Below are 12,361 nucleotides of genomic sequence, written 5' to 3' on the forward strand. Positions count from 1 at the left end.
TAATATTGCTTTCAGACTCTTCCTCTGAGGTTCTGGTTATCCGAATTTATCACCTAATTCAGATCCTAGTGAGTGGTCATTACCTATCAACCCCATGATATTCATTTCCCTTCTTTCCACAGTGAGTTTAGAGCCTGGCTCACAATCTTTCCACCCCAACTTCTAACATCATATGAGGGGGACTTCTACATAAATATTGATGTTTCCTCAAGCACTCTAACATCTGTTTTCTTCGGTCTGCTCCAAATCACATGACTTGTTCCTCCACTTAACCTCAGCTACACACAGAGATGGTTATAATCTTGACTGTTTCTATGTTCAAAAACTTCAAAATTTCTTTATCCAATCATAATCTTTTATCATTTCGTTTTTTCCTACCTTTCAACCTTATCCTTAAACCTCACCATGACTTCCAATCTCTCCATCCAAGTGAGTTGCATACAAATTTATGTTATATAATCTCAACTGAGCCCTCATTGAAGGAAAGCAAATCCTTTTATCGCTATCTAACTGATTTTCTATCTCACTAACCACAGAAGTCTTTCCAAACCTCTTCCCTCAAACCTTCCCATCAGATCCTCCCATTACCCTCTCAGTTGTGGACCTCATATCATAATTCACTGAAAAAAACTGAAGCAATTCACCTAGAGCTCCCTTTTCTCCTTATTGTCTCAGTCCACAACCCTTTGACGTCATCTTCCATCATCTCCTCCTTCAGTTCAGTCTCTGATGAGGGTCTGGCCCTTCTCTTAGCCAAGGCCAACATCTCTGTATGCACTCTACATCTTCTCCAAAAGACTGTCCTACTATCATTCCTTTTCTCTCTTTAATCTTCAATTTCCCCCAATGAACTGGCTTCTTCCCTGCCTAAAAACATGCCCAAGTTTCCCCCATCCTTAAAAAAGCTCCTCTAGATCCTACAGTCCCTACTAGGTATTATCCTATATATTTTTCTCTTCTCACCTATATGTCTTGAAAAAGCTATGTACACAAAATGCCTCCCCTTCCTCCCATCTTACTCTCTACCAAACCATCTGCATTCTGGCTTCCTACTTCATATAATTCAGTTAAAAGTGTTATCTCCAAAGTTATCAGTGATCTCAAATGCCAAAGCTAATGACATTTTCTCAGTCCTCATCCTTCTTGACCTTTTTACTGTACTTGACATTTCTTGATCACCTCTCTCCTCTCAGGGCTTTCTTGACACTTGTTCTCTCCTGGTTCTCCCTCATACCTGTGTGACAACTACTTTTCATTTTTCTTCGCTGGATCTTCATTCATTTTATGTCCATCAACTGTAGGTTATTCCCCCAGGCTATATTCTAGCTTAGGGATGTGGACCTGTGGCCTTGAGGCCACATGTGGCCTTCTAGGTCCTTGGGTGTAGTCTTTTGATTGAGTCCAAGTTTTACAGAACAAATCTTTTTATTAATTTTATCACTTAAAAAAGGATTTGTTCTGTAAAACTTGGACTCAGTCAAAAGGCTGCACCCAAGGACTTAGAAGGCCACATGTTTCCCACTCCTGTTCTAGCTATTCTTTTCTTTTAACCCTCACACTTGGTAATCTCAGTTCTCATGAGTTCAATTTATTACACCTATCTAGTCATATCTAATAATACAAATAATTCCCAAATTTAAGTATCAGTCAACTACCATTTCTTAAGCATTTACTATGTGTCAGGCAGTGTGCTAAGCAATGGAAATACAAATAAAAGTAGAAAGAAAGACAATCCCTAACCTCAAGAAGCTTATATTCTAATGGGGGAAGATACATAAAAGGAAGTGGAAAATGTGGGGTAAAGAGGAAATGAAGATACCTGGTACAAGGGCATGGCACAGGAAGTTCACAATGCAGCCTAGAGAGGAATGAGACATGGTTGGCCTGTATGCTCTCCTTAAATGGAAGTTCTGGAGGGAGACATCCAATCATATACACACCCTTAATCTCTCCCCTGAGCTCCAATTCCTTATCATCAATTGTTTACTGGATGTTTTGAATTGGACATTATCTCTCCCCTCAAAACCACTCTCTTCCAAATTTCCAATTGTCCAAGGCACTGCTATTCTTCTAGTCACTCACATTTTACTACTTCGGTGTCATATTTAATTCTTTACTCTCATTTATCCTGTCTATCCAATCAGTTGCCGCATCTTGTTTTTACATCTATGCAATATTCATATCTATTCCACTAACACAGCCACTATCCTCCTTTAGGTCATCATAAGGACCTAATAGTCAGTAGGACCATTACAACAACTTATTTGGTCTCAATACCTCTAGCTTCCCCCCACTCCAAATCGTCCTCCACACAGCTGTCAAAGTAATGTTCCTAAAGGGAGGGTCTGACCAGGCACCTTCCCTTAAAGCCCCTCTCCCCCCATTCAATAAACTTCAGTACTTCCCTATTACCTCTAGAACTAAATATAATTTCCTCTGCTTTACATTTAAAGCTCTTTATAACCTGATCCTGTCCTGCTTTTCACTTACATTATTCCTCTCCATATACTCTACAGTCTAACCTGCTATTCCTCATACAGGACACTCCAAATTCATGGCTTTACACTGGCCCTCCTTTATCCCTTGAATGCATAGCTCTCCCTAATCACTTCCCCCTCTTAGAATCCCTAGCTCAGCATAGATAGCACCTAAAACAATTTGGTTCTTCATTTATCAATGAATATGAACAAATCCTTAAAAATAAAATTTGGAAATATTCATATATTGTACACACAATCTTGTATATAAACACTTAAAAATAACATAGTAAATTAAATTGTAAATCAGTCTTATGTTATCAGTGTTATGTACCGGTCTGAATAGTATGAACAAAATGTGGGTTATTTTCCAGTGTACGTACGTATGTATGTATGTATGTATGTATATATGTATATATGTATGTATGTATGCATGCATTTGTTTATTTATTTTTCACAAAGAGATCTCACTTTACGGTAAAAGTCTGCATTTGGAAGAATACTATTATATTTTGAAGCAATATGATCTGCAGACTACTCGTAACAGAAAAAACACAATGAGAGGCATCACCCCAAATAATGCAAAGCAAAAACTTTTTTAAAAGGCTATTTTTTTTGTCTAAACATCTTATTAATTGTAAAGTTTTATCCTTGTGTCTAATAGTGGTATGGGGATGATATTAGGTTCTCAAAGGTTATGCCAGTGGAGTGTAAGTTCTGAGAGGTTTCACCATGCTGGAAATACTTCAAGGGACCACAAATAAAATGTGTGTTTGTCATCAAAGGGCCAGACTAAGTGCTATGAGGCTCACTATCAACGAGTTAGCCAAGTGGTGATGAATTACTGATAACAGTAACTCAAGAAACTACAATCTCTGGTGTATGTGACATCTATACAGATGAAATAATGGATTTTTCAAAATTAATTATACAACTTTCACTAAGCCATAACATGGAATAAAAGCAAATTTCTATACACTGAAGTTATCAAATGAACTGCTGCCTCTCTTGTTCTTAATTTTTTGTTGTGATCTTTGAAGTCCAATATAATATTTAAATTAGTAAATCTTACAAATGGGTTAAATATTTGAAACATTAGAACCTAGCTAAACTTTTTCCTCTTAAATTTAAAATATCTATTGAACCCAGCTGGCACTGGTGTAACTAAACCTATGCATTTTTCCTAAAATTATTAATTCAGAGGAGAAAAAAAATGTGAAAATATTCTCTGACCAGAACCAGTATTTCAGTTCAATTCAATAAACAATTACTAGGCACCTACTATTTGTCAGGCATTGTGCTAATTTCATTCTGTTTGACTGTTTTAAAAATAGAAGTGCCTAAAGTTTAAATATCAGTAATGACTATAATTTTATGCTAATTTGATTTTTAGATTACATTATGTGAATAAAATTTGAGGAAAAATAGATATAAACATACAAAAAAGAATTAGCATTATTCTTAGTAAGGACCAAATTTTAGTAACTAGAGATAAATAGTAAATAAACAAAAACAAAAGAGGCTTAAACAAAAACCTGACACGACAACAGATTCTTGCTTAGTTTCTTTGTTCAACCTTACCACATTTAAAATAATGTTTACTCAATTCCTCACTTGTAATGTCACTTCTCTATAATATTTAAGATCTCTCACTCATGATATTACATTAAAATCAAACTGGGACTAAATATTTGGTTTACAGAAGAGAAAACAAGGCTTATTATTATATTTCAAAAATTAAAATCTGCTTAGAAGGCTAGGTCTTATTGGAGGATTTTATACACGATTTGGTACTTACTGAATTAGTAAATCAACAGCACATCGAAGTGGAGGAAGAAGTCGCTGAATGACTTCATCAGTAACAAGATCAACACAGTGGGAAACAAAGCTCTTGATAGCTGGAGAAGAAGTGACTGTAAGTTAGTACAGGTTAATCAACTGTGAAAATCAACTTTAATTATGGCCCATTTACATTTCAACCAAGGCTAAGATAAAATAGAACCAAGGTTGCTGAAATTTGGACCTGATTTTTAGGGAAAAAAAAAGATTTTTCTTCTCCCTTCACGTTAAAAAAAATTTCATTAAGGTTATTTTAAAAAGACCAGTGTCACTAACCTTTCAGCATATTTTAAGAGGGATAACTAGAACTAATTTTTTTGAAGAAGTCATAGAGATTATAAATTTGCTATAACTAAGGGAAAGTTTTTTTCTAAAAGTAAAACTAAAAAAGGAAAAGAAAATAATCCAATGCAGATGTGTCTTTTTTTATTTTTCTAACAGGAATTTTTATTTTCCTAAGAGAAGCACATATTTTCAGATGTAAAGTAAACTATAGGATGAAAAAAGTTTCTTAACTAGACTAAGCAGAAAGGTCTGTATGATCATGGATATTGTCTTTTCTACTTTTTTACTCTAATCCTAGCACCAGGTTCTCAATTAAAATTAATAATGATAAATTCTTGTCATACTTTTCAGTTACTGATACCTCTGTTAAAGTGACAGTAAGAGTTACAAAATTTTCTAAAGTATTTACATTTAAAATGAGAAGACTAATAAAAAGTTAGTTATAAGGTATTCCCCAATTTTCACTTTATCTCAATGATTCCTTCCTATGGCCCCTGATAAATCATATCTTTGACTTAGTTTCTGCCTTATACAACAGAAAAAATAGTGTATTATATTCTGCTCAGAATATTTAAAGAACAACTTGATTAAGGCTTCATCAGTTCCTAGTTGAAGCAGCAATAATGAGTCAATATATGAGTGGCTTTTTTTTCTATACAGTGTGAATAAAACCACATATGTAAATTTAATACTTCATTTGACCAGTATGGCTACACTTCTCAGCAGTACAGACTGTAATCCCTCTATACTCTATTTTATAGTACTCATGAATTACTTTCTCTCTCCTTAAAAAAGCATCCTTTTAAGAAAAGGGCAAGAGATTACGTCACCATTATTTATTGCAAGTATTTTTGGTTTTGCATCCAAGCAGAACAAACCTTGCCCCCTACTAACTTAATTATATCTAATAAGACACACATGACCCTCAGGCTTAAAAACATGTAATTGGTTTAATATAAAACACTTTGATTTAACATCTAGAATAGGGATTCTTAGTTTGGTGTCATGGACCCTGTTTAGTGATCCAGTGAAGCCTATAGATTCCCTTTTCAGAATAATGCTTTTAAATTATAAAATAAAACACATATTATTACAAAGGAATGAAATTATATTGAAATAAAAATGTAAGATATTTCCTATGCAAGTTCACGGACCCCATAATATCTGTGGATCGCAGATTAAGAACCTCTGATTTAGACCACCAAATCAATTCTATATTGTAAGAAAATCACCAAGTGATAACTATGTTCCTTAAGCAGACAAGGAAGAATGCTTAACTCAACTTACCGCAGAGGGCACCTGCACGACCTTCCAAGGTCACCTGCCATGTAAATGAGTCTCCTCGACTTCTCTCTGTTTCTAGATCCTTAGGAGATAGTGGGAAAACACACTTCCATAATCTTAGCACCTGGGGAAGGTGGTGATGGATAAATGCAGAGCCTGTAATATTTTAGTACTGTCATTTGCAATGAGTAAAACACAAAATTGTTATATTCTTAGTCACTCTTTAAATAAGCACATCCAAGTTAAAATCAAGTTATTTAAAAATAAGTAGAACATAGCCAAGATTAGAAGGACTGAAAATTGGGGGAAAAATTTATAGACAGTTTCTTGGATAAAGGTCTCATATCTCAAATATGTAGAAATTTATGTAGAAATGTCAAATTTATAAGAATGGGTCATTTTCCAATTAACAAATTATCAAAGGATATAAATAAGCAGTTTTTCAATGAAGAAATCAAAGCTATTATGTAGTCATATGAAAAAATTTTCTAAATCGTGATTGATTAGAGAAATGCAAATTAAAACAACTTTGAGATATCTCACACCTATCAGATTGGCTAAAATGGTAAAAAGGGAAAATGACGAATGTTGTAGAGGTTGTGGAGAAATTGGGACACTAACACACTGTTGGTAGAACTGTGAATTGAGCCAACCATTCTGGAGAACAGTCTGGAATTATGTCCAAAGAATTATAAAACTATATACCCTTTGACTCAGCAATACCACTATTAGATCTGTTTCCCAAGGAGATCAGGGAAAAAGAAAAAGAACCTATATGTTCTAAAACATTTATAGCAGCTCTCTATGTGGTAACAAAGAACTGGAAATTGAGGGGATATCCATCAACTGGGAAATGGCTAAACAAGTTAGGGTATATGATTGTGATGGAATACTACTGTGTTACACAGTAAGAAATGATGACCTGGCTGATTTTAGAAAAACACAGAAAGACTTAAATGCAACAATGAAGAATGAAAAGGGGAGAACCAAGAGAACATTGTATACAATAACAGCAACATTGTTTGAAGAATAACTGTGAATGATTAAGTTACTGAGTATTATAAATACTTAAATCAACTACAAACGACCCTTGAAGGAAGATACTCCAGACAAAGAACTGATAAATACAAGTATGCATACTTTAGTTTTACACACACACACACACACACACACACACGCATCTGTGTCAAATGGTGGCCTTCTTTAGTGCGGATTGGGGAGGAAGGTAGGTAGAGAGTTCCAAACTTAAAATGTAAAAGAAAAAATTAAATTAAATTAAAAATAAAAAAATAGAAAGGTAACAAAGTGATGCAGGGAATAGAGTCCTAGATTTAAGAGTCCAAAAAAATCTTGCATTCAAATCCAGCCTCAGGTACTTACTAGCAGTGTGACCCTGGAAGTCACTTAACCTCTGTCTGCCTCCACTTCCTTATCTATAAAATGGGGATAACAATAATACCTACTTCCCAGGGTTACTGTGAGGATAAAATAATATCTGTAAAGTGCTTTGCAAACCTCAAGATAAGAGATAAATACTATTATTATTCTTACTAAGTCATACTTCTCATGCAGTTCTTAATATGAACATTTCTTTACTTCTTAAAAAGACTAGATTTCTTTATAAATACTTGAGTGAATATGCATTTTAACAGCTAATACTGGGTCTGCTTTCTGAGGACAGTAATACCTATGTTAACAACTTTTTCTATGCCAAATCTAGATATACAGTAAATATGATGGACAAAAATTTTAGTGAAAAGATATAAAAAAAGATGCAGAATCTATGAATATTGAAAGGTTGTTTAAACATTTTTACAGCAATAAGCAGTCAATGAGAGTAAAAAAACAATCATTAAAAAAGAGTCACAGACAAAGCTATTCATCAAACAATTAGGGAAAGTATAGTACTCATCCAAAAGGAAGATGGGCATTTAAAATTTAAAATCAAGGATTGACTTAAATTATAATAAAGAAAATTTTTCTTCTTCATCATATTTTCCTCATATCTTCTCTTCTTCTAAGTTAAATATTATAGATATAATGACTTGCCTGTTTCTCAATATTCTGATATAGTAGAATGTAACATTGAATTAAAAAAAGAAGGTAATATAATCTTAGGCTGTATAGATGAAGAGTAGTCTCTAAGCCTAGGGAGGTTACAGTTCTGCTATACCTTGCACTGGTCAGACCATATCTGTAGCACTACATTCAATTCTTGGTGCCACATTTTAGAAAGAATATTGATAAAGTAGAGCACATCTGGAAGAGGGAAACCAGGATAGTATAGGACCTCAAGACCATTACATATAAAGATCAGCTAAATGAAGTAGGGATGTTAACTTGGGCAAAGAAAAGACAATGGGAGGATATGATCGCTATCTTCAAATATCTGGAGTCCTCATATGAATGAGTGCTTATATTTATTCCAGATAGCTGGAGAGGATGATCTAGGAGCAATGGGTAGGAATTACAGAGAAGATGATTTAGGCTTTACGTAAGGAAAAAATTCCTATCGAAACTATTGAAAAATGGAATGGGTTTGGGAGAAGATAGACGTGGTAATAACAACAAACATTTATACAGTCCTTTAAAGTTTGCAAGGTTCTTTACACCAGAGGCTTTCATGCAAAGGTTGAATTATCACTTGTCAGGTATGATGTAGAAGGGATTTCTGTTCAGGTTACAGGTCAGAATAAATGACTTTGAGGTCTCTGCCAAATATGAGATTCTTTGAAAATTCATTCAAGTTTTTGCCTTTTAGGCCTATGAGTACCATCTAGTGGTGGGATATGGTAAATGAAGGGCTATATGGCTTTATCTAAAAATCAAGGAAAAAAATAAAACTTTTTCCAATTTTTTAACTATTCAATTCAATTCAAAATTTACTGTGTGCCCACTGTGTACAAGGTACTGCTAGGCCCTTGGAATACAAAGCAAAAACTTAATGAGTGGCCCTTGCAGTGGTTCAGGATCTAATGCCTAATGGAAAAATGAGCCAAATTTAACACTGTCGCTTGGTTAAGACAATACCCTTCTTTAACTACTTTAAAACATCTATTATTTCATCAGTGTGGGTATTTCCTCCATCAACATAGATCACAATCTCCTAACTTCTTAATAAGTGGTTTGCTGAGTTGCTGTGGTTAAAAACACATCATCAACTGGTAACCAACCTTCTGGTGATGACTTTATGTACACAGAGAAGCTAATCTTCCAGGACTACATTCAAAGCCTTTCTAGCCTGGAAAAAAACTGCTAACAGGTTTCAATAATGCAGGGTCAATTAAATGCCATCAGTAAGTAGTACTTTAGTGAAGAGAGAGGGAGAGCATCAAATAAGGGCAGGATAAATTTTGAAGTTTAGAAATGAAAAGGGCTTAAGAAATATGGCTTCAAACTCTAAGATCAGAGCTAAAATAATTTGCCTAAATTCAAAGCAGTATCTGAAAATAGTAAAACAGAATAAGTTGAGCATGTTAAACAGAATTTCAGTCACAAAAGTTTAGGTACAAAAGGTAAAAATGAAATGGTTATAGTAATAAAACATAAAAGAAAAGAGACTTCAGGAAAAAGAATCAAAAGTTCTTGTCTGTTAAAAATATTGCTATAAATATGAAATACAAAACGTTTTGTGTAATTACTTTCAGGACAGTATGGTATTGTGTAGCCAGGGTCGACACTAACTGATGTGATTTACTTTCTACATAATCAGTAATTAAAGTACTGTTTTAATAAGCTTTCATAAAATTGATTGTTTCTCATATCTGAAGAACACTAAGTACTATGTCATTCATCAACTAATTATTATTTAGACTTCAGCTTCTTTTAAAATTAAGCTCCATTAAGCAAAAGTCATGACATTTTACAAATCTAGTTCATTACATGTGAGCAACCAATTTTCTACACTCTGAAGCAGGAATTCACAGTAAAATAAAACGATGATAAAGCAACAAAATAAAAGTCTGAAGACACTGGCAGGGCAACATACACAGAATAACCATAAGTAAAGTGAATAAATATTTGAAATTCTTCGAAATATCTGAAACTGTGGAGAATCATAATTCTTTGAGGGTAAATTTGTTGTTGTTTTTTTTTAAATAGCCAAAAGATATTTAAAGTGAAATCTACTGAAAAGAATGGTGATCAACATGGGTAAATAGTGAAAAAATTTCTGGCCAAAAAAAAAAAAAAAAGAGAGAGAGAGAAAAAGGAAACGAAAGAAAAGAAAAAAAGGACCCTGGGACCATGAAATAATGTGACATTTTCTTGTATGGCTCATAATTTGACTCTGAAGACACTTTAGCTGTGTTGCAAAAACATTTCGTTCCCAGGCAGCATCTCTGGGATAAAAGCAGCCTCCTAAGTTAACTACTCTTACCCTCATTTATCTGCTTGGGTTTGGTATCTGTTTTAAAAAGTAACTTCAGGCCAGCTAGGTGGCGCAGTGGATAGAGCACTGGCCCTGGAGTCCGGAGGACCTGAGTTCAAATTTGGCCTCAGACACATAACACTCACTAGCTGTGTGACCCTGGGCAAGTCACTTAACCCCACTGCCTAGCAAAAAACAAACAAAAAGTAACTTACTTTTGTGGTTTATCAACATAATGTAAATATTATAGCACCACTGACTTTTAACAGGTCAAGGATCTGTGATTTCAGTAGCATGAATAGTCCCTCCATATGTGCAGAATGGACCCCTCTCCATTCAGAGTTTTCTGCAGTTGTGGTGCCCAAAAAATTTCATCACCTGGAGGCTAGCCTTCTGGTAATGACCTTTCTCTCCTTCTTATATAAAATATATAGTTAAATTAGTTCATCATTGGCATCTTTCTAGAAACCTTTCTTGCTGGATGGCAGCTGCGAGAGAAAGAATTTCTAGGGGCATGCTCTTTGAAAACACAGGTTCACCTCCATATTTAAAGTATGGCCCTGGAATAGGGCTTTAGCAGAACAATTTGAAATGACAAGCGCAAGGAATATAAAAAAATAGAAAGACACAAAATAATGCAAAGTAAACCAAACCAGAACTAAATGCACATTTACTACAATTTATAAACATATAATTTTAAATGAAAAGCATAAAAGAACAAAGATTGAATTGATAAAGATTAAAAGGGAACAAAGAGAGAGTAATAGGTAGGTTACTGTTATTTTGTTAAATTTTATTTTATTATAAATATTTTGAAGATACACTTACATTGTTTTTCTTGTAATTTCATAATTAAATTTATTCTATCATATTATCATACATATGTAGAATCTTTTACAGTCCCAAAACATAATGATGCACTCAGAAATATAAAAAATTTCCAAAAGCCAATTACCTAATGTCATTAAAGCAGCTATCAGCAGCCATCCAGCTTGTGTTCGTTGAACTGAAAGGTGACTATTCTGAGCAGCAGAACATAACAAATCCTCTGCTAACATCATAATTATCTATTTATAATAAGAAGGAAAAAAGACCCAAAGAATACACATAAGCTGAACAAATAATATTATTTTTTAAAACATTTCAAAATATTAAATATATATAATTCACAGGTGTTGCTAGAAAGCCCTGCTTCTTGAAGTCTATGCCATGAGAGCATATTATATCAGCATAATCATAACCAGTTCAGCAGTGTGTTTATTAAGTTAATTACTAAAATGTTAGCTATAGTACAACCAAGTTGTGAGTAGAAAATATTTTAACTCCATTATGGCATTAGAGTAAAATGAATCTGGCTCAAACAGTTCGTATACTAACTTTAAAATGGCTCCTCTCCTAAATATCTAATCTCCTCATATTCAGTTTCATTAATGACATTCTGATCTCCTTCCTGAAACATTCTTTCCATAAAATTGAACAAGTTAAATTTCTCTAGCAGAAGGAATTTTCATACTTAAAAAAAATTAAATGAAAGCAGAAACTTAACTGAGTATCAAGCATACCAAGTCACGAACCATTACTGCTGTTACACATGTCTAACAAAATAATGTACAACTGCAAAATTAATGTAATTTGTGTAATATATTAGTAATTTGGAAAGCTTTTCTGAATAACTTTCTTAATTAAGACTGTGCCAGAATGAGATCCTTTGGTACTTCCGATAATTAAGCCCCCTTGGACAAGAGTTACGTCAGACTTGGATGGTACAGGGCACATAATTCTGATGTACACAGAATATTCCTCCAAGGCTTGCTTTTCTGGGAAGGTTCAGACCTATGCTTTCATCAGTGATATCATATGTAGAAAAAGGATGTTAGCTATAAATGAACCTAAGTTTTCTAAGAAACCAGAACAACAACAAAAAAAACAAAAACAAACAAAAAAAACCAGAAAAAACAAATGTTTTCTAGAATATCAGACATATCTAATTTTATTTTAGACTTTGGTTTCATCACTGTAATCAAGCCAAAAACCACACTCTGATCTTAACAGTTAACATTGCAGTACTCCACAGGTAATACTAAAGTAAAAGCACTAGGACATCTGA

At 33.8% G+C, this 12,361-nt stretch overlaps 1 protein-coding gene across 2 annotated transcripts in view; it reads right to left on the reverse strand.

Moving 5' to 3' along the window:
- Nucleotides 1–12,361, reverse strand: part of HEATR5A (HEAT repeat containing 5A) — a 159,325-nt gene that overhangs the window by 100,610 nt on the left and 46,354 nt on the right. For both annotated transcript variants that reach the window (XM_027870004.1, XM_027870003.1), the window contains exons 11-13: nucleotides 11,210–11,321; nucleotides 5,889–6,041; nucleotides 4,276–4,375 (exon numbers count right to left, since the gene is read on the reverse strand). In XM_027870004.1, coding sequence (XP_027725805.1) covers nucleotides 4,276–4,375; nucleotides 5,889–6,041; nucleotides 11,210–11,321 — 365 coding nt within the window. The remainder of the gene's footprint in view (nucleotides 1–4,275; nucleotides 4,376–5,888; nucleotides 6,042–11,209; nucleotides 11,322–12,361) is intronic.

Source organism: Vombatus ursinus, unplaced genomic scaffold (genome assembly GCF_900497805.2).
Source record: "Vombatus ursinus unplaced genomic scaffold, bare-nosed wombat genome assembly UNPS02014794.1, whole genome shotgun sequence".
Taxonomy (NCBI): domain Eukaryota; kingdom Metazoa; phylum Chordata; class Mammalia; order Diprotodontia; family Vombatidae; genus Vombatus; species Vombatus ursinus.